Source organism: Drosophila melanogaster, chromosome X (genome assembly GCF_000001215.4).
Source record: "Drosophila melanogaster chromosome X".
NCBI lineage: Eukaryota > Metazoa > Arthropoda > Insecta > Diptera > Drosophilidae > Drosophila > Drosophila melanogaster.
Window position 1 is genome coordinate 14359731 of NC_004354.4, and position 23681 is coordinate 14383411.

A 23681-nucleotide genomic window follows, 5' to 3' on the forward strand; every position below is an offset into this window, starting at 1 on the left:
AGAAATCTGTAGAGTAAAAGTCAAAGGCGAAGACGAGCATACCCTAGAAGTCAAAGGAATTCCAGTTATTCCGCATAGCATCAACGATTTGGATCCATGGCATTTTCCTCACTTTGTCGACTGCAAAATGCCTTGCAATTTAGTGAATATTCAAAGGTGAAAAGACAACAATGCAGCCACTTTTGACCTCTGACCCTCAATTCCGGACAAGGCATCGGAATCGGAATCGTTCTCTGCTCCTCTTTGTGAGTCAGTCCAGTTGCGTTCAGTTGACAAATGCTATTGTGCCCTCTGTTAGGGTATACATAATGGATGCCTTCATTTCCGCTTCCGAATGTTGTTGCTCCATGGACCCGATTTCATGGTCTACCATGGATCCACGAGTACATGGAGAAAATGGCATTATTAAGTCATGATTTTGCTGCTCAAAATGTAAGCAGCGATCATGTGGATTGCATCTATTGTGAAAGCCCAGATGAGTCTGGACTCTCTATCTCTCTGAGCTACTTATGATAATAAAAGATCTTGGGAAATGCAAAGTAAATGGTTTTCACACAATTTAATAAACAAAAGCACCCGGCTTTCTTAGCTATAAAAGCTGACCAAAGTATACAGTAGTTTTAAATGAAAGTATTTTGTTTTCTACGTCGCAAAATTGTTGCACTTTCAATGGCTCATTAAAACTAGTATTTTGTGATCTTTTTTCGATGTGTATTTCAGCGTATGCGGCAGGGCAATCAAATCGCCAGTCATGCCGCCGCTGACCAATTCGGTTTTTGGCCAGTTCATTTTTGCTGGCCACTTGAGCAGCTTCAAAGCCATGAGTTGCCAGATGCCACATGCGGCCTGCTCGGCTGTTCGGCTGTTTAATAAAAAAAAAAAAGAATCGCATGGGATGCTTGTTGTTGGCATGAGGATGGGGGATACTCGGCTGGCCGGCAGCTCGGACTTTTGGACTGCAGGACTCTGGGAGGCTAGGATGGAAACAGCTGCGGCTGCCATAGTTGAAAGCACTTAATTATGTGCGAACATTTTGTGTAGCATACTTCAAGGCCATCGCCGAGACAGGGACAACGAGGATGGAGGATGAATGAGGGATGAGGGATGCGAATGGGTATGCGGTAGCCCTTCACAGTCAGAGTCATTTATAATCGGCAGAGCTCATGGCCTGCCACGCCTACCTCAAACCCCCAGCCGCCACATGCCACACACACCACACTCCGAATTTTGTGGCAAGGTCGGGCGTACGGCAAAGGTTCCGCTCCTCCCATCCCATGTAAATCAAAGACACTTTTTGGTCACTTTATCAGTCAACGGAAATCTGATTGAGTTTTTCGGGCCAGAAGATGGAGGACCGCAATGTCAATAAAGCAATTTCTGGGCACACTGCGGCTATGAGGCAATTATTCCGGTATCCTCAATTGCGGCGAGGTCGAAAATGTAAATGGAGGGCAGGCAAATTAAAATGCGTGACCCTCAGTGCAGCGCAAGAGTACGAAATGAAATGGCAGCAGTATATAATTTTACTTCAAAATATCTTGCTCAGAGATGATTTTTAAATGATAAGTGATATAATTACTTTACAATTGTGTCAATCGTAAGTCCAAACTCCATAAATTTAATATGAAAATCATTTAAATTTGATTCAGTGACAAAAACTTTAATCAAACCATCGTTTATGGCACGCAACTTTTAATTATAAAGCTTGACGCTCGTTTCCTTCCTCTTTAACCAAATCTTTAGGGCTTCTCCGATTTTGTTGACTTAATTTGTGACCTTCTGGCTTGAATTACCAGCTTATCCTGTTGCTCCCCCTTCCCTTTTAGAAATCTCACTTCTCCCGAGAGAGTCCTCCAACGCAATCCAGCCAAAACTCTAACCCATCTTCGCCTTCAAATCCTCGAAGTGAATCGCTGTCGCGCACATCCCGAAAACTGTGAAGTGCTCTCTGCCGTCGACGCTGTTTATAAACATTTTTATTTGCACATTTGTTTTATGGGGCATTTGCTTTGCTTTCCGGATGATGCACTTGTGCTGGCCACCATCCACATCCATCCTCACTTGCAGCTTTGGGATTCGCTTTGGCTTGTTCGCTTGTTGACGTTGCAACAGTCAAAAAAAAAAAAACAAAAAAAAGATGAAGAGGCTAAGAGTCCAGGGCGAATGACACGACTAGCAGATACTTCGCAAGCATTAATATTCTTCTGAAATGAAACAAATTGTATTGTAATTAAATGAATTGTAAATTAATGTAATTGTATTAAATTACATTTTGAATACAGAGATATGAAATAATTTGACATCGTATTTTCATATGACTTCTTTTGCTTTGTGTTTTTCTTACATTTTACTTCTATTGCAAAGACGTAAATGTCCCGTCAAAGCTCAAAATAAACTTTTTCTTGGAACTTATTTCCCCCTGCTTTACACAGAATACATATCTATATATCTATATAAATATATATATTGTGTATGTGTATGTGCATTTTCCCAATCGCAATACGCCCCTCAATTCTGCAATAGTACTGGATGTACATATAATGTGGGAGTGTGAGCGATGGCCAAAAACAAGCTGTGCAGAAAGCCAAAAAAAAAGGAAATGGGACGAAAAGGGCGTGGCAGTGCCATGCCGATGATTGTCGGGAGTGCTTTATTCGATTTTGGAGCCCCGGCACTCCGGTTCCGTTGTTTTTTGCTTTAATTTGCAATGGCGTGGTAAATCGTTCATCATAAATGTCAAGAGATTTTCAGAGCGGATTATGATGCTATATGGCCATGGTATGGTGTTGCAATATGGATGCAGTGGTGTAGTAAGTGCATTTAGCCACCAGTTCAGTTGTGCTCGTTGTCATTCCATTGGAAATAGAAATAAAAAAAAAATATTAAAAAAAAAACAAAGAAATGTGAAAATTCCATAATAACATCACAAGAAAGTGGCGAACTTTGAAGCAGTGGCTCCAAGATGGGGCAGACGTTTAACCTTTTTACTTGTTGCTCTCGTTCTTCGCAGGTCGCCGGAGATAGGATTAGGACCTGTCATGTCCTGCAAACATCCTTACTGCCTCACTGCCTACATCCTGTGTCCTGTGCTGCGTGTCCTGGGCCATAGTTCAATTTTAAGCATCGGAGACAGCAGAAGCATTTTTGCTTCGCATTCTTTTTGGTTGTTGATGTTGACCATGGCATGTTTGACAATTTCCACTTTCCGCTGTGGCACACAGCCAACCGGCACTGACAGTTCTCGGAATCTCTGGTTCTTTGGTTCTTTGGCTCTTTGGTACTCTGGTGCTATGGCCGCCTGTGTCCCTCGATCTGTTGTCACCCTAAACATGCTTTAAACAATCAAAACAAACGGCTGGCAGGCGGCAGCAACAAGAACATCAAGAGAACATCTCCCTGGCATCACGACATCGAACACACACTTTCTGCATTGTCAGTTTTAATAAATCGTCTTGTGTACGAGCATGTACACATGTACACATTATGTATCGCTGTCGAGAAAAAAAAAACCAAAAACAAAAACAAAAGCACAAAAAATGCAAAACAAACTCTTGACCAGCAGCAAAACTGAGCGAAGCGAAGCTCAACAAAAAAAGATACACGAACGCATAGATACGGTGAAATGCATTGAAGAAGCGATGGATATGTGTAGAGGGATTCCTCAAGGATTTAATAGTCTCAAATAAGCAGGGGAAGTTCTTGGAAATGAAAGGATACAAAACGATTGCGCCATGCTAAGACCAACTCAATTTAAATTGCTTTCCGGAAATGTTTAGGCAGCAGTGTGGTAAGGGGAAATTAGGAAATACATATATATATCTGGAAATTTAAAAAAAAAGAAAGAAATACAATTCAGCCACGCGATTACCACTTTCTTTCGATACAACCCATATACCCATTACAATTGGATGCCGTGCGTGATGTTTGCGGCCTTTGGCGGCTTTGGCGTCTGTTTTCATTTCTTGGGCCTCGTGGCCTTTGCTGTAAATCAACTAATAAAATATTTACAATTCTCGGGATTCTCCGAGACCCGCTCAAAGCGTATATATATTAGTGTGAACAAAGGGCCACACGAGTTCAGGAAAAGAATTGAGCCAACGTTAAAGAACCGACGCATTCGTGTTTATTTTTACTTTCAATTTTCTGCCAGCCGCCCCTATTTTTGTTTATTCATTTTGATACGAGCAATTCTCTAGACCGGGGTTGGAATTATCGAGTTGCGAGATACTATGTACAATATTTCATTCAACAAAGAATAAAAGATACAAGATAAAAATCGGAAATTTAGAGAAAAGCATGAATTTCAATGATCAACAACTCAAGTCGAGAAATTATGTTTGTATATATTTTAATATCTGTTATGAAACTAGATAATAGTTGTTTTACATTCATTAATTAGGAATGATAATTCTTGAATTTCCCTTTAAAAAATGGAAATGGGTATGAAAATCTTCGTTAGCCTTCTACTCTGCTGCTTTTTTTGTTTTTTTTTCTCCCCCTTTTTGCCGTTTAATAATTATCAACGCATTAGTGGGCGTCTCTCTCTTGTCCTCTTTCGCTCTCCTTCGTCGCTTTCTCCGCTTTCTCCACATTCTCCAGTCTCTATGGCGTTCTGGGCCAGGTTGGAAGCCTCAGGAAATGCTCTTGCCGCTTAATTATTCACGTTTTGGCTTGTAATTTCCCGAATGAAAAGGGATGGTGGCGGGGGGGGGGGGTCGGCTGCTGGAATGAGGGGGTGGTGGGTGGCGGGTGGCGGGTGGTCGCCTGACACTTGTTGGCCGCCACTGTGGTTAGACGGCGATTAAAGAAGGAAGCTGCCGGAGGCCAGAGGCAGCCGCCAGCAGCATATTTAATTAAATTCTAAACTCAGCACAAAATGCAGTCCAGATGGAAGGAGGAGAGCGAAAGAGTAAGCAGGAAGAAGAATGATAGAGACGGCATACACAATCAGTGGTAGCTTAGCAAAGGGCAAATGCGGTGTATAATCTATTTGCATATGTATGTATATATGTATGTATGCGTGTATTTTGTACTGGTGTGTGCCGATGTTTAGCGGTGTGTGTGTGTGTTTGTGTGTGTGAGCTTTTGTTCTTTTACCTTTTCGCCATTTCCGCTTCTCCGTGTCAGGCAAGCGCCTGCCTGGCATTATGCAGCGAAATATTCAACAAACATTTTCACTTCATTTCGCGGGCATCGTTAGCAGCTGCCACGCCCCTAACAGACTGCCTTCGCCAGCGCCCCCATTGTGCTGCAACTGATTTTAATTACATTTAATGCGAGACACTTTTTTTCTTGCCTTCCTTCCTTCCTTCCTGCCGTCCCATCTTTGTAACCCTCACTACTGCCACCTGCTGACTACAAATTTGTATTAATGTTAAACGCTAGTTATGCCTGCGCCATGCCACGCCCCCTCCGCCCACCAGATGGGCGAGTGGATGTCCTTCCGTTTTTTTCCCCGTTTTTTTTATATTTTTTATTTCTTGTTGTTTTTTTTTTTTTTTTGTTTGTTATTTTTTCCTTGCATATTCATGGCAGGCGGATGGGTCCATGTTTGTTTGCTCATCAGCCGAAGACAACTGTCGGCGGGAAATGGCTGGCGGAGAGGGGAACGAAACGGAACGAAACGAAACGGAAGGGGAAGGGGAAGAAAAGGAAAGGAAACAAGTGTTGCCTGGCAAAATGGTGGGGTAATTGCTAAGTGAAGTTTAACTGAAAGTTGTGAACACAGCGGCAGTGGCGCAGTGGAAACTTTGCAGTTAGTTGATTCCCCCGAAAGTATGCAACATTGATTGAAACAATTAAAGTAATCCCTAATCGACAGGACTGGCTTATCCTTTGGCAGGTGTTTAAAGCTCTGTTGGCCCGTGTGCGCAAGTACACTGGTCGAAAAAATAGTACCTAACTGCTCTCTCATTTGGCGGCTGCCGAATTCTGATATTTTGAATACTAAATATTTTCTCTGTGAGCCGAATGCATTCAATTTGCTTTCACTCTGCGGTGACCGTTCATTACATTGATACGCAGCACAGATTCTGAAACACCCCCCCCCCCCCCTTGGTGCAACATTTTTGCGCTTTTTGCTCATTTAATGGCATTTGTAGCCTGGCTGTTTTCGCAAATTATTGCCACCAGTGCACACACACACACACACACATGCAAACGAACAAGTTGCTGGGGAATTTAATGCAAAATAATGATGCAACGACCGATGGTCATCCAATGCTGGGCCAATTTTCAATTTGATTTGCATGTTCAGCGGGACAGTGGAGAAATTCCATTGGGGCCGTCATCGTCATCGGATTCGGAATCAGAATCAGAATCAAAATCAGAGCAGCATATAGCCGATCCATTGCATCCATTGCAGTCATTATGACCACGATGAAAACTGGCTTTCGTATACGTCATTTATTTATTGCAAGTTTTATGTGTGGTCTTCTGCTAGCTTAACGGAGTCGCGGATTAATGTTGTTCACAGGACGCACTAATGTGCATTTCATTTCCATTTAGTGACAGCATGGTACTTCAAATATCTTGGGGGTAGGATGGTTGAATTACTACTCTTTCTAAAGAGCATGTCTACTGTCCAATTTTGGGTCGTCTGGCGTTAAAAGAAGTAAATGCAATTTCAGAGTGTGTAAATTATGTTAAGTATTTACGCGCTTTTCAAAATGTTTTTCCAGCCATTTTGCATTTAATTAATTAAGTTTCCTTGAAATTAAGCTGTCGAATCCAGAGTTCAAAGTAAAAACAAATATACTTTTTGCAAATATTTACCGAAAGTGTTACAAAAGCCTGAACTGAATACACTGTACTGCAAAATCAGAAGTTTTGAAAGCGGGTTGTGATTGTGAAATTAAAATGCATTGAAATTTCCAGATTTCTGAGTTTTAGATGACAAAAATGAACTCCAAATTTCAAATAAATAATTGAAAAGCTATACCAAAGAATTCGCGTTAATGTATAAAAGCCATGTAAAAGGTATTCTACAATTACTCGATCGTATTTATCGTTGTAATACTCATGAGGGCTGCAAAGAGGCTTAAGAGCACATGTGTTCGTGTGTGTGTTGCAGTTGCGTGTGGCGACGTGCCACGCCCACCGTCGGACAGCTGCCGCCCCTTGGCGTTTGCGTGATGGGAATGAGTTCGAATTAAATCACAGGCGGCAATTAAATGAAATGAAATTTCCTTCTCAAAAGTCGCTCGCCCACAAAAGTGTGCTGAACAGTTTAAACCGAACACACGCAATACTCACACTCTCTCACACACACACACACACACACACAGACACACGGAGATAAACTGAAATCAATGACAAAAAATACAGCGCTATCTGGCCATGTGTGCGAGTGAGTTCATGAGATGGTGTGTGTGTGTGCAGCCATACGAAGACATGGAAAAAAAAGAACGGTGAGCCAAGCGAAGAATTCGAATGAACAAGGAGCGAGGAAAAGCGCAGGGAAGCACTGTGAAAATCAGTATATTTATATGCAAATTTAATAGATATGTTAAATAATTTCAGAAAAAAACATACTAAGTACTTTTGAATTTTCACATACGTGCAAAATATGTTTTCGAACAATTGACGATACTACTACTTATTGGCTATTTAAAGGCTTTAGTGATTGTGAGGCAATCTCTTGCTATTCGGGGGGTCATTTTGTTTCAGTGCTTAAGGCGGGTGTGTGGGCGTGTTGGCTGGTAGCCACCATCGATTGCTTTTGTTCTCGCAGCTCGTGCCGCTGCCACCAAACCGCCTCCAACTCCGCGACCGTGGTGTTGCTGTAGTTATTGGTATCTGGTTGCCGTGTTAATCTGCTTCCTTCCGCTATATTTGCGCGGCATATTTACGCGACGCGAGGCGGGACGCTGCTGCCGCTGTCGGCGCAGCAGCTGCTGCTGATAAGTGCAGCAGCCGTGACAACGCAGTGCTCGACAAACGTGCTGACAACAACAAACTCAGCAAACAAGCCGGCGAAAGAGATACGAAGGACCAGCCCACACACCACCCACCAACTACCATCCACAGTACAACGCCCAGAGCCCCTTAACCACCCACTATCTCTTCAGAGCAAGTCGGCCTTTTTATTCGTATTGTGTATGCGTGAGTGTGTGTTAGTAAGTGTGTGTGTGTGTGTGTGGGTTGCGGCAAAAGAGGCAACAAGGCGAGGAGTCAGCGAGCCAAGGACTACAACTCGCTTATCCTGCGAATCAGACGGTGAGCTGTTTAATTAAACATTAGGCTGGCAACTTGCAGGTTGATTGCCAGCGCGTACCACACGGCGTATGAGCGATGTGCGAATGCGAATGTGAATGCGAATGCCAGTAGTTGCGGTTGCCAGCAAGTATTTTATTCGTGAATTGAATCTGCCGACGGATAGCAACTGATTAAGTTACCTCGCTGTTAGTACGTGTTTACAACGGAGGGAACACGGAATTTAATAGTAGCTCCAATAATAGCAGTTAGGTTTTTACACTAATATATATATATATATATATATATATGTATAGGATGGGGCTGCCGGCTGTCTTAGTTCTCACTAGATGGCAAAAAGTGTTAGTAAATTGAACTTTTTAAACCAAAGCTACACCTATATTAAAGTCGAACTCATTTCTTTCTACAGCTTATGCTTTAGTGGGTAATAGTTGAAATACTATTTATTATTTAAGGTCCATACTTAAATCATTTTAATCATTAATTTAATCTCTAAAAATCGAAATCAAATTGAAATACATCCCAACCACAAAGCAGAGTTCCTGTCACGTTCAATTTATATTACTGATTGGTTTATATTAAAAACTCTTCATTGAATGAATTAAAAAAATAAGCAAATTACTTTGGTGCGGAATCCGGTAATTTGGATCCCTCAGTGCTTAGCCATCCGATTCCTTGCTCCAGTCCGCCCCAAATGTCTGAGTAATGGGATATTTCGCAAGTGAATTGGGAATCTCATTTGCTTGTTATTCATTGAGGCAACTAAAACCGCTGCCGGCTAACCAAATTAGTCGCAGCTCATCAATTTTCGTCATTAACTTGAAGTGGGATCATGGGGGTCATGGCCTCAAACTGGGCGTCTCGTGGGCGTTGGGCGATTCTCAAGGCCGTTAGAAGCTGCGATGCCGCCATTGGCATTATGACATGAGCACTTATGACAATAAGCTCAGTCACCGATATATCGCATGGACACATATATAGGTCTATATATAAACGTATATATATCTATATATATATATGTATGTATGTATTGATGCATTATTCATGCGGCGCTTGGGGTTTTGCGCTTTCCATTGTTGTTGCTCATTTGGGCCGCTTGTCGCACACACACACACAAACATACACGCACACTTATGCGCACACATGGTGTCTGCGCTTAATTACATTTCAAAGGTTATTATGTAATTAACCTCGGTCCTGGCGCTAACATCACAAAGCTCCAATGGTGATGGAGCTGTCACATTTCATACCAAAAACTTCTACGACTCGTCTCCAGTTCCAGGTCCTTTTTTTTCTGGGCGAATCCTTTACCATTCTCCACTCGTCTTACAATCAACTTATATACCTTAATTAATGTTCATGTTCTTGGTTTTTCTTTCGTATCATTTTTGTTTTTGCTTTTTTTCGTCATTTTGGCGCCCTTCATTCTGGTGCGTTATTCCCGTGGCACGCGTCAAAATGCAGGGTTTAAATATTTCTTAACATGAACATACATCTTCCTGCGCCGTCAGAGTTTCGTGGGCTTAACACTGTTTTCCCCGCATAATTTTCCATCTGCGCTTTCCATGTTCCTGCCGCTTTCATATTTCTCTCTCGCTCTCATTTTTGATGCCATAAAATTTTTCAAATGTTCTTCATATAAATGCGGCATATTTGCCCCTTTTTCCGCCCCAATCTAAAGGGCGTGGCACGGGCTGCGGCACAACAAAGAGAGTCAAGGCCGTTTAAGGTATACACATGTGTACATATATGCGCATATATATTATATAAGCGCTGTGATGTGTGCTTAATACTGGCGCAAAATTAAAATTGCGTTTTAAGAGCAACAAGACCAACTCGTTTTTGGGGTTCTGTCAGCAAAAGGCATATGTAATAAGGTCCCAGAAAAGCGACTTCCTTTGGGTCCAAAGTCAGGATCTTCTTGCTCAGCAGAAGTGAGCTTGACTCAGGCTTCGCACTTTGTGAAAAAAAAAACATTTTAAAAGGCTTTTTAATATGGTAAAACGAACAAATTAAAACAAATCATTTTTTTTATCAGAAAGTACTGATAGTTTCTACTATTTGTATTTTGAAAATTGCCATTTGGTTTCATTATATTGTATTATCACTAAAATTAATATGCTTCTTATAAACGCAGACAGAAAGAGTATAACTATTTACAAATTCTCCACTGTTCTTTTAGTTTATTTGGTAGCAGTCTAGTTTGTTTTTGGGTCGACCGGCGCGTTTCTATTAAATTAACAACAATGTCTGGGCCAACAGCAACAATAACAAGGATAATAGTGGCAAATGCGAGTGCAGCGAAGGCAAAGGCAAAGCCAAAAGGCGACAAGGCCAAAATGAGTCGCATACTAATGCAAAACTGCTGTTTGTCTGGTTGCTTGGTTCCCTGCTTGGATGCCTCTTGGTCCTTGCTCCGTGCCACGCCCCTCTATCCACATGCCGCACGCCCCCCCCCCCCCCCCGTTTCACCATGCCAATGAACGCATTAGGAGCCAACAACAATAACAGCGTTAACTACTTAACAGGCACATGTAATACGCTCGCACCAAGAGTACCACTTACATTTTACATTTGCATTTTGGATGGCCCAAGGGGGGGTTTAATGGGGGTCTGCGAGGGCTTAAGGGGGGGGGGCATTGACCCCCCCCCCCTTGTTTATTTGTGACCTGTGGCCAGTTGACAATATGCAGTGCCAAACGAAGTGACGATGCCAGGAGCACACAAATCAGACTGCAGAGTGATTAAAGTTGTCCTCACAACCGCAAGAGTTGGCCCCAAAAGTAGGCAATAATTTTTGCACACAAAAAGGGGTGAACCTTCTCTGCAGATGGTTCGCTCTCATTACTCCTCGTACATGTCGCATTTAGTTGGCTGCCGGCTGGCGCATTAAGCAGCAGCTTGTGCCATATGCCACATGCCACATGCAATTTGGCAAATGACGCGTTTAAAAACGCGACAGTGGCAATAAACACGCGCAAAACGTTTGAAAATGAGGAAACGCGAGGCGAATAAAGTGGGCCACAGTGGCAATTGACTAGTGCACTGACTTATGAATGAGTCTAAGTGATGGAATAATGTATTTGCATTGGTGGCTGTAAATCTGGTCTAGTTGATGTAAACTCAAACTATTGAACCTACTCCTTTTGCAATACAATTGAATTGACAATGAACTTTTCAATTGAGCATCAATTAAATTCCCTCGACTGCAGTCGAATAATTTTGAGCACTTGCTAACGAGATGTTGAAATAAGATGAGGCAATGTTGTAAGGACTTTTGGCCCCATTATCTATTGTTATCTTTGGCGACCATTATTGTTTGCAGTTTGCGAGCGACGCAAAGCCCAAAAACACACACACCTATGTACATACATATGTATATGAATGGAGTATGGCTGTAGATCCAGGATGCCTGGTCGCAGGACTATGACAATATTTTGCTGATGCCAGCGCACCTTCACTTTAAGTGTATTATTTGCAGCACATTTATAATGATATCAGCACATAAAAATCGTGTTATTTGCCAACTTAAACATAAGCATATCAGGCTTCAGAGCAAAGTATTTTGCTCGTTCCTCTACGGGAATACAGCTTATAAATACGTAGCGGTAGCGGCTTGCCTCTGTTGTTGTTTGTCAAACGTTGTTAGTAGTGGGGCAAAGTCGGGCGAATCCTGCAGGATGTGGCGGAGAACGAGCTCGAAACGGGACCACATCATCAGCATCAGAAGCTTCTGTAGCTGCTGATGGTTCTGCTTCTGCATCAGGTTCTGAGCAACTGTGGCAACGTCAACAAGCGGCGGGAAATATTCACATGCATCCTCGGATTTGCCTGAGCGCCGTCTATATGTATGCATGTCCATAAACTCACACAGCCGCATATCCTAGATCTCGAAAGACCTGCGTATATATGCATAAATATATCCGTGTGGCAGGGTGTATGCAATGCGCTCCAAAAACTATCAAGAACAGCGATGGCAAGACAATAACAAGAGCAGCAGCCCAAAAAAAAAAAAGGCAAGAATAATATGTGCACATGCCAATGGGCTGATGCAAAAGTCGTGCTGTTTGGGCAGGACGAGGCAATACCCTAGAATGGATGAATGAAATTTTATTAAATACATAAGTACTTAGTGCATTATTACGAAATAGAAAGTAGCAGTCGAAGGAAGAATTTAAAGTTGAAAAACATTTTTCCCTGTGACACCTATTCTTCACCTATTTATTGTAACTTTTTTGAAAATTATCTCTTTCGTTAATAATAAATATTAATATTATAAAAGATATTCGCTATCAAGCAGAAGTCAAGTTTAAGTAAATTCGCATTGTGTTGCCATTTTGAGCTGTTTTATGCGAAATTCTTTTCGTAATACCTCAGTTGGTTAAGTTAAAGCCCTGTGTCGCCGGTCTGCCATCACTGCCGCTAAGCTGTCCGCTTTTTCTTTTCGCCCACAACCTTCACTTGCCCCGCTCTGGTGACTTTCTCCCTTCCCTTTATGCGATGCTGCTGCTTCTTGCTCCTATGCGACGGAGCACACGGGGCGCATGAGTAATCTAGGCAGCTTGTGCTTTGCATTTCCGTTCCGTTCTGTCCCTGCTCTTCCTGCGCTCTTTACTCATTCCCTTCTGCATCCTTTCTATTTACTTTTATTTCAGCAACCCGTGATGATGTTGTGTGAGTGTGTGTGTGTGTGTGTGTGTGTGCTGGTGTATTTTTGGTATTTATTTTTGGCATTATTATTGCATATTTTGTGTCGCTCGCTCCTCCTCTTTTTTTTCCCCCATTTTTTTTCTCGCGCTTTACGTTAATGCGAAATTTATGCTTCATGCGCTTTTAGTTCTGCCCCGCCTCCTCTTTAGTTGCCATACCTTTTCTGGGATTTTTGGTATGCGAAAATATTTTCGCTGGCACCCAGGATAAAAATGGTGGCACCCACCATCCACCATTGGCAGGTGTTTTTCGTGTGTGGGGCGGCTGCCTCTTTGCCCACATATTGATATTGACCGAAAAATATCATCAGGCACACGAGCGCACCCACACACACGCACATACAGGGAAAAAAGAAAAGAGAGGAAGTGAAAGGAAACTTGTTTATCCTGGAAGCAGCAAAGCAAGAGAAATAGATAAACAAATACATAAATAAAAAGTGCAGGCAACAAGGGAATACCGAAATGATAAAGAAATGCTGCAGGATGAAAGTAGCCAAGAAAGCTAATGACGATGTGGCGTATAAGTAATGCGGCAAGATGGGGCTCATGAGTAATGTCCTGCGACATGTGCACGTGTGTAGTTTTTCGCTCCCAAGAAATAAGTTCTAAAATTGTTAAGTAATTGCAGGTACAAATAAAGTAAAACAAAAAAAAAAAAAATGATGGAAAAGGAGCGAGAGAAACTTAAACAGCCTTGAGTCGCTTTTCTTTGATCAAAGAGAATTTCGATTACGAATGGCAAAAGGAGCTCCAATAGGTTTCCACCCCGCCCCCATCATTCAACTCAGCGCGCCCTTCATTATATTCCTTCCGCTTTCAAAAACTTCGATTGCATTTCCGTTACCATATCCATTTTACGAATATATGTATGTATGTATATATATATATATGGTTATACGCACGGCCAGCTTTTTCCAAGCACTTTGGCCCAGCTCTTTGGCATCGGATCACCCCATTTGGCTCCCGCTTTAATGGCCTCCACTTGTCGTGTTTTATGCCGATTTCATTTTCATTTTCATTTGACTCGCCACGCGCCAGGGCCAAGTACCAAGTGCATGCTGTGTGTGCCTCCTCGTCGGTGAACTTTTCCACATTCCGCATTTGCAGCACACGGAACCACAGACCCACAGACCCACAAAAACACTCATGAGCAGCACCACCGCACCACTGGCAATCGAAAAAGCCCCCCCTGCTCGCACCACTCGCCGCCCACTTTCAAATAATCATAAAAGAACGACGCTGGAAATTTATTAAGAAACTTGGGCACTAAAAATAGTTTCTAACAACACAGCGGCAGGGGCCAGTTGGGGTTTTTCCCAAAAAAAAAAAAAAGAGTGGGGTTTGGAAAATGTTACGCCCAGCCTTTCAATTTGCTGACGAATGCCCTTTGCTATGGGAAGGTCAGGAAAATATGCCAAAAATAACAGCAATCAGAATTTTAAAATCAATTAACAGTTTTTGCATTGCCCTAATTGCAGATCGAATGGGCGGATGATTCAAAGTGCAACATTTTCACTGCCTGAGATTTTAAATTAAAATCTTTCAAAAAGAGGAAAGATAGCCACATTTTTGGTATAGCAAAATCTAGCAAAAAGTTTGCAAACTATTGTTTCGATTGCAGCTACAATAGAGACATCTGACATATTGGTAAATTCAAAAAATACATACTAATTAATATGTAGAATTAATATATGTACGTATTACTAAAAGAAAATGCAATATTCATTAAAGTCTCCAGAACTTTAATGACAATTTCCAAAACATTCGATGAAATTGCAGCTATGAAATATGCAAGCTGGGAAAGTGATAATTGAATGAGCATCATGGGTCTCAAGTCACAATGCAGAATTCAATTTCTAAACTAAAGTAAAATCGATAATTTGCGTTCAACATAAATGCCTACTGCTAGTGGCACGTTTCTTTCAACATTTTCGTGCGATTTTATGTGTCACTCAGAGTTTAGCAAGGAAAAATACCAGATTTTTCCTCAATCATCTCATTTTTTGTTTGGTTTTTCGGTGAAATGTTTTTGGGCACTGCCAGTGGCTAGGCACGTTCATTAACCCCCCCTAAAAGTGTTCGGTTCTTTCTAACTAACTCGGGTCCCTTGCCTTTTTACTTTTCTTGGCCATTGTCCTGCTGGTTTGGGCCTCTTCCTTTTCCTATTTCCTATTTGGGTTCGGCTTCAGCGGCCTGTAAAATCCGTTTAATGGCATAAACGGGTTAAGCATTTTGGTGACGTAAATATGAACAACAGCAATAACAACATCGCCTGTGTCCTGAGTCTTGGCCAGAGTGTCCTGCCTGTCGGACATTGTCTGGTTTATCCAGCTGCCTGTAAGCCTCCTTCTGCCTTCTGCCGTCGTTGAGCTTTAAAAGTCTGAATTTCAGTTATGAGCAGAACGTGAGTCTATCGCACACATATGCACATGCATGCACACATACACGCTGGCACATCCTGCCACACCTACACACACAACCCGCACGCTTCTTGGCCAACTCGCTTTGCATGTGTGTGTGCATTGGGCATTTTTCAAAATGGCAAACAAAGCGCGCGTGACATGAAAAAACGGCCAGCAAATCGTTCACTCAGCCTCAGAAAAACCCAAAATCCATTTCCCTCACTCACTCATACATACATACATACACACACTGGCGACTTTCCTTTTGTTTCAGAGTGTCTGTCTGTGTGTGTATGTGAGTGTATGGGTGGCAGACAGTTTGCCAGGCATTTGCTTAATTTAATTTTGCCTGCCTCAACGGCTGCTGTTTCAGCTCTTCTCTCCCTCTGCCCACTTTTCACTTCATTTTGTTTCGAATTTCCACGGACTTTAAGCTCTCCCAAATGGCAGGGGAAAAGCCCTTGGAGATTTCTCTCGGTGTACGCTCCAGTGGCTGTCTTGACTTGCAGTTTGTTTTCTTAAAATTTTGCAATTAATCAACTTAACGTCCCCAGTCCGGGAATCCATCTGAGCTCTTTAAGCTCGCCAAAAGCCTTCGACCTGCAGGCGCTGAGCAAATATACTCGACTAAAATCAACAGCACAACACAGTTGGGTTCACCCATCATTTCAGTCGTGATTGTAGTTTTATCAAAAGTATTATAAAATGTACCAATTAAGTTATAGTAATTTACACATAGCTGCGAGCTTGAAAGCCAAGTAAATGAAATTAAATCGAAAATTGGAATCAAAACCAAAGTTTCAGTTCGATTGAAATGTTCTTATGTGAAATGCCAAACAGGTTGGATATTTTTGATTGAAGAAAGGGACCTTCCACTTGGTGAGCTTTCAGATGAGCACATGTGTGAGATCCATTGCTCATCTGTGATAATCGAAGGGGGCGAGGGGCGGAAATGTCCCTTAAACCCACTGACACCACCCACTCCTTGCGAAAGTTGAAGGCCACAGACAGAGAAGAAGGTGACAATTGTTCATTTGTTTGGTCCTTTGTTTATCGCCAAACAGTTGACAGCTCTGCTGCTTTGTGGACCAAAAGCAAATGGAAATGGGAAATTAAAAGGGGGAATGGAAAAACTGGGGATATATATGTACGTGCACATGACGGCTGCTTTCTTTTCGAAATTTCAATTGCTGACAGGCTACTTACACACAGGTAATCTATGTTGTAACATACTCACTCATTTTGTATACTATTTTCAAGTGGAATTGTAATCAAACCCATATTTATACGATTTAACGGCAAGCCTCATTAGTATTATATGAATAGTTATATAAAGTAGAATTATAGATAACGATCTGTAAAATAAATGAAGTTATTATATATGCATTAAGTAATTAAATAAACACAAAAATATATTTACGTGTTTTCAAATCAACATTTGTTGGCTTGTAGTTCGTTTGTTGGTTATCGATTTGAGAATGTTATCCTAACATAACTTTATATTCTTGTTGTTCTGCATTCATTTCTTCTGTCTCTAGTGGAATTCACAGGAACTAGAAAGATACCAATTAAATTGAAATAAAACCCATATCAACACTTCCGTGCATTTAGATTTCCAATTGCGTTGGCTGGCTTTTTGGGCAGAGCAGAGATCTGGTGCTACAATTTTTGTCATTTGTGACTGGCGATTGAGTTCCGCTCCCCAGGATGCCAGGGCACTTTGGCACTGTGGTCAACACAATCAGGATGCAGTCATCGCCAGTTGGCACTCCATTCCTCACCCACTCGCCTTTCCTTCTCTCTCTCTCTCTCTCTTTCTCACTTCCTGCTTCACTGTCTGGATTTCTCTGAAATTCCCACACACACACACATACAGAGCTGCTCCAGCTGACATAACTCCAAATGCACTTGCTGACAGTCATTGAAAACACAAACTGTAGATTATGCCACTGCCTGGATTCTCTAGTTCGGACAGCCTCATCCTTGTTTTCCTCCAGGCATCCTGGCAACCTGGCAACCTGGCAACACGGCAACCTGGCATCCCAGCACTTGTTATAAATCACAAAACAAGTAAAAGAAAAAAAAAAAATCGAAAATTATCTAACGAAATGCTACTCAAGAGCGAGAGCGAGAGCATTGGAAGAAAAAACCCAAAGACCAAAATATATACTACGTTGCTTGGGCCAGGTGAGCCTGGAGTCTTCTCCTCTTGGCTTAAATGTGCAGCATTGCAGAAAATATATCGGCCAAAATGCTGAGGCTGAGCTGCGGCCCATCCTCCATTTTGGCCCATTCACCTTTTTGCCGGTCAGTTTGGCAGTTGGTAATGCGGTCAGTATGTGTTTGGTAGTATGTGTGTGTGCATCTCAGTTTGGCCCGCTCTTTTATTCTGTTTATAAACGTAACAATGACCGCATTCTTGTTTTTTCTACTGAGCACAGCACCTCCACCGCCGCCCACTTTTGCACTTTCTCATTTCACCAAAAAGTGCAGCAGCAAAGTTAAAGTTTTCCTCAACTGTCTCTCTCTCTCTCTCTCTCTCCCTCTCCGTTTCTTCCTTTTTCTATTGACAACTGCGGCTTTGGTGCCAAAAAGAAATGGAGGAAATGGGCATCCTTGCACAGATACACGCCCCCATCTCCGCCTTGCAACACCCGCCCACCCACACACACACACACACAGTCACAAATGAGCAGCAGGAGGAAAATGCCGCGAGCTCTTTACGCGGCCACAGTGACTGCGAAAAAAACATTCCACTGTGCCAAGCAAACAGCCACTGGCAATTGGCTGAAGCGCTGAGCGAGGAGCCGGTCTGAACCAAAACTGAGCCCAGTTAAGAGGCGTTCTGAAATGGTTTGGTTTGGTTTCGTCTGGGCTGAGGTTTGGGTTTGGGTTTGGGCCTGGGCTTGAGGTCGCCTCGCCGCATTAAAACAAATAAAATCAAATAAACGTTTATTGCACTGAAATGTTTACGAGGCCACAACAAAAACAACAACGTCATTTCGAGGGGGGGGGAGTAACAACAAAATGACAGCCATAGTAGTGAAAATCTGGCAATTTAATCAGCCCGGCAGCGAAATGATGGACAAATGGCCACAGCAACTTTGTTTGGTTAACACTGGGCATGAATTTTTGGCCAGGAGTGGCGCCAAAAGTGGCCCACTGTCATAAGCGTCAACCACGTGTTTTCATTTTTTCATTGCCCTTCTTTTCTTTTGACTGACCTGCTTTTTAAGTGTAATTTTTTTGGTCGTACATCCCTTGCTTCGCTGTAAATTGGCCAATCTTTTTCCAATCTCAGCAACAAATGGATCCTCACAATCACTAAAAGCCCATAGGTTAAGTTCTTTTCCTTAGAATTTCGAGAATAGTGTGACCAACTCAGCAGACCGCTGACATTCACAATATATCGATAGTTGAATGGAATTTTTTTCTGGTAATTGTGGTAACCCTTAAGCACTAATCGCAGGAGCTATCTTGACAATTTACAGCCAAATATCTTTTTTAAATACAATAAATGAATATATTTGACAATGTTCTACTGAAGCTACAAATTTCCAGTGCTGTACGTTGCATAATTTATTATGAAAAAAAAAAGTTATACTTATTATGCCAGCCGAACATAATAAGAATTTTCGAGACTAGAGTTCCCATCTGCAAAGACATGACAAAGCACTGGCAACCCTTTTAGCACGTGTCAAAAACGCAAAGAAAAATACGATGACTTTTCAGTCTAAAAGTCACATATCTGATTTGGCGTGAGGACCTCAGTTGATTCACATCTCGGAGCGGATATTACTTAATATTATATTAATTAATATATTCATTTGCAAAGCACAGAGTTTTCAAGGTGAGCATATTAAGAAAATTCTTTTCCACGCACTTTACCCGTACAAGTTAATAGGTTTTCTTACCAAAACAATGGATTTCAAGAAGCTGAAGAAAATGGAGGAGGCGGTGCGCATCGGCGGCAAGGGATCTATGCGCCGCAAGCACAAGAGAAATCCATCCCCGGCTGTGGTTGAGAAACGAGTGCAGGCCGAATTGGCCATGTTACCGTTGAGGAATATTGGAGAAATTCAAGAGGTGACCATCGAGTTCACCAATTCCAGGGAGGTTGTGTTAACCATGCCAAAGGTTCAGGGCACCCCTCCCAATTCTTTCTTCGTGGTTAGTGGCGATCTCGTGCGCAAATCGTCAACAGCTGGCCCATCGAAAGTGGCCAAGGCAGCCAATGCGCCCAAGGCACCCATGCCACCTAAGCCACCCAAGCCGGAAGCTTTTTCCGACAAAAAGCCAGAATCAGGGGAGTCCATTAAGGTGGCCAAGAAGCCCAAGAAGCCGCGCAATCGTGTTCGTCCTCGCAACAAGAAGGTTCAAATGATGCTTTCCAAAAACAAAGAGGAAGCAGCAATGGCTGGCGGGGATTCGGAGCCGAAGCTTAGCAATGGTAAATCAATTTTGATCTCCTCTGAAGATGGTAGCGATCCGAATAATGAGAAGGTGCCATCGGATGAGTCTGATGTGGATCGGACCGTCGTCTGCGCCAAAGATTCGCTGGGAAGTTTCGGCGATGATTCCGACGGCAAGGAGGACGATGACAGTAAGGAGTCGATTTACCTATCTTCCTACTCCGATTACTATGATTCCGCGGATGAGCAGCTCAATCCGAAGACTTATCGCGCTCAGGTGTCAGAGGACGAAGATTAGACATATTCATTTGTTGCTACATTTGTACCAATTTTCTAAATAAATCGCATACTATATACGTACATACTGCACTTCATATATATTTTCTCTAAATTTTTTGGAAATACTTATAAAACATGTTTAATCATTGTAAAATTTTCATTAAATGTTTATCTCACAAGAACGTGATTTCTTACGCTGCGTTAAGTTTTTGCCAGTCATTATTTCGTGTTCTCTTTCGTGTTCTCTTTCGCATGGAATACCTTAGAGTTGTCAAAATTATTTGGTGAAATGGCCAGAGAATAATTAATCGGCCACAAATAATTGGAATAGCTATCATCACAATTTACAACCAAATACATATCTATTATAAATAAAAAAATGAATATATTTCAAAAAAAATATATTTATGCTACCAGAGCTGTAAATTGTATAATTTATTATGAAAAAAAGCACTAATACTTATTATGCCAGCCGAACATAATAAGAATTTTAGAGTCTAGAGTTCCCATTTGCAAGGACATGACAAAGCCCTGGCAACCCTTTTTAAAAAAAAAGACGATGACTTTGCAGTCTACAAGTCACATTTCTGATTTGGCGTGAGGACTTCAGTTGATTCACATCTCGGAGCGGATATTACTTAATATTATATAAATTAAAATATAAATTTGCAAAGCACAGAATTTTCAAGGTGAGCATTTCAAGAGAATTCTTTTCCACGCACTTTACCCATACAAGTTAATAGGTTTTCTTAACAAAACAATGGATTTCAACAAGCGACAGAACATGGAGGAGGTGGTGCGCATCGGAGGCAAAGGATCTATGCGCCGCAAGCATAAGAGAATCCCATCAGTAGCTGCGGTCGATGAGAAGCGCGTGCAGGCGACATTGGCCAAGATACCGTTAAAGAATATCAGCGGAATCCATGAGTTGACCATCGAGTTCACCGATTCCAGTGAGGTTGTGGTAGTCATGCCCAAGGTTCAGGGCATCTCTGCCAATGGTTTGTTAGTTGTTAATGGCGATTTCGTGCGCAAATCGTCAACAGCTGGCCCATCGAAAATGGCCAAAGCAGCCAAGGCACCCAAGGCACCCAAGGCACCCAAGGCACCCAAGACACCCATGGCACCCATGGCACCCATGGCACCCATGGCACCCATGACACCCAAGCCGGAAGCTTTTTCCGTCAAAAAGCCAGAATCAGAGGAAACCATTAAGGTGGTGGCCAAGAAGCCCAAGAAGCTGCGCAATCGTGTTCGTCCTCGCAACAAGAAGGTCCAAATGATGCTCTCTAAAAACAATGAGGAAGCAGCCATGGCTGGCGGGGATTCGGAGCCGAAGCTTAGCAATGGTAAATCAATTTTGATCTCCTCTGAAGATGGTAGCGATCCGGATAATGAGAAGGTGCCATCGGATGAGTCTGATGTGGATCGGACCGTCGTCTGCGACAAAGATTCGCTGGGAAGTTTCGGCGATGATTCCGACGGCAAGGAGGACGATGACAGTAAGGAGTCGATTTACCTATCTTTCTACTCCGATGGCTATGATTCCTAGGCGGAGCAGCTCAATCCGAAGACTTAACGCGCTCAGGTCTCCGAGGACGAAGATTAGACATATTCATATGTTGCTAGATTTGTACCAATTTGCTAAATAAATCGCATACTATTAACGTACATATACCTCGCATACCTTACATGTTTTTTCTCTAGAATTTCTTAGAGTTAGTCAATATTATTTGGGGAAATGGCCAACGAATGATTAATTTGCTAAAATCGTCTTGCATTGTTATAAGCCGCAAAACAAGGCACAAAAACCGAAAATCCTTCTAAAATTAAGTGATGTTTATTAACATAATTCCTGTTCACATTTAGTTAAAGATTGGAAAAGTTAATAAACTATTGAGTCGCTTAAAGATCCATTTGATCTCTTGAATGCTTTTTCGTGCCGCATTTCTTGAACGCATTAAACAAGAAATCCGAGCAAAATTAATTTAGTAAACGTTTAAGAGGAAATGCCACGCCCCTATTTACGTTCCACGGTGGCGGAGGTGGAAAGGGCGGCAAAAACTAATCTGCGCCTCGAAAAATGTACGAAATTAATCTGCACATAAATTAAGCATTAAAATTTAATATATTTGTTTATGGAGCCTCAAAGTGCGATGGTGTTGGTAGGGTGGAGCTGGCGGAGCACACGAGTGGGCGTACCGGATGTGCTGTATATGTGGAACATGAAATGTGTGTATATGTATAAGTGTGTAGTGTATGGTGTATGGTGTATGGTGAATGGTGTATGGTGTGTGTTCTTAGTGGTAATAAATAAATAGCAAAAAGGTAATAAAACAGATAGCGAAAAAGGAAAAAACGGAAAAACATCCCGGGGGGATGTGGAATCTGCCAACTGGTTGCCCATTATCGTATTAGCACATGCCACCAGTGATTATTATGAGGTGTCCTCCCTCTGCTCCAGGTCCTGCCACAGCTCCTTTTCCTGCTCCTGCTCCTGCTCTTGCTCTCCCCCGTATCCTTTGTCTATGCATGCGTGTATAATTAATTTTGCACCCCTGTTTGTATCCACATCCCCCATGATCAGCACCCAAGCTCTTGTTCTCGTCCCAGCTTTTGCTTTTGCGTTTGCTATTCCCCCTTTTGCTTTCGAGGCAACAATGGATGGCCTTCATCCCAACTGGGAGCCAGCACTCTGGCAAAATTGGTAGCGAGTTTCCCCAATGGAATCGGGGCCAAATCGGGCGGACTTATGGTCTGTCGACAGACACCAACGAAAACCAACGATATCGCTCTTCCGAACGGGGATGGGGTGTTGCACTTTAATTTCCCACAAGATTCCCTACAATGCATACGCATTCCAATTCTTAAAAGCCAAATTGGCTGTGGCTAACACTGATTAATCCGCACATTGTTCGACAGCCAAATATGGGCCTCAAAGAACCAAAAAGGTGAAATTACATGTGGCAAATCTGCCTATTGTTTTCGTATTTCCCGTCGCTTTTGGCACGTGGAAAATTTTACAAATTTTAAGCAGATATAAACATACCCATGGAATGTTGTATGATATTTGCCTATATATTTATATAGAATAGAATTGAATCATTTGAACCAAAATGAAACATTTCGCATAGGAGTTCCTCGTTTTTGTTGCGTTTTTAAAAGCACATATACTCGTAGACATGCCAGAATAATATAAATATAAAAAAGTAGAGACCCATTGAAGATGATAAAAGCTTAAAATTGTCAAGGCGATGCTTCTGAGGCATTTTTATTTGATATTTTTATGGTATATAAAATTTCTGTTGGTCTGAACTGAAGCTTCCAAGAGCTTAATGTTGGATTTCAAAAAGTATCAAAAGTATCCAAAAGTCTAAGCTGATGCCATTCCACCAAGTGGCTTACTTTACCTTGGAATGTAATGTGAGTGCTTTTGAAGAAAAAAAAAAAAAAAGCAATGGAAAGACGTTCAAATGGTATTTGGATTATGTCGCTCGCCTTTTGCCTCTTCGTCCATGATGAACTCTGGAAATTTCTGGAAATAGTGGCGTTTATGAAAGTTGTCATTCCGATTTGATGACTATTGTCGAACATTATCTACAATAATTCATAAAAGAATGCCGTATCCAGTTGATGCGGCGAATGGTTGATGGATGAAGATGAAT

The 23681-nt window shown here is 42.0% G+C and overlaps 3 protein-coding genes across 4 annotated transcripts in view; all 3 read left to right on the forward strand.

Annotated features, from left to right (window-relative positions):
• Positions 1 to 23681, forward strand: part of dpr8 (defective proboscis extension response 8) — a 140126-nt gene that overhangs the window by 37505 nt on the left and 78940 nt on the right. The gene's annotated exons all lie outside the window — the stretch shown is intronic.
• Positions 19076 to 20096, forward strand: betaNACtes3 (Nascent-associated complex beta-subunit-like, testis 3). Its single transcript, NM_167407.2, has 2 exons — positions 19076 to 19175; positions 19230 to 20096. The coding sequence occupies exon 2, from the start codon at positions 19247 to 19249 to the stop codon at positions 20033 to 20035; it is 789 nt and encodes a 262-aa protein (NP_727779.1). The 5' UTR covers positions 19076 to 19175; positions 19230 to 19246; the 3' UTR covers positions 20036 to 20096.
• On the forward strand, positions 20621 to 21686 carry betaNACtes4 (Nascent-associated complex beta-subunit-like, testis 4). The gene is made up of 2 exons (NM_132732.2): positions 20621 to 20705; positions 20760 to 21686. The coding sequence occupies exon 2, from the start codon at positions 20777 to 20779 to the stop codon at positions 21566 to 21568; it is 792 nt and encodes a 263-aa protein (NP_572960.1). The 5' UTR covers positions 20621 to 20705; positions 20760 to 20776; the 3' UTR covers positions 21569 to 21686.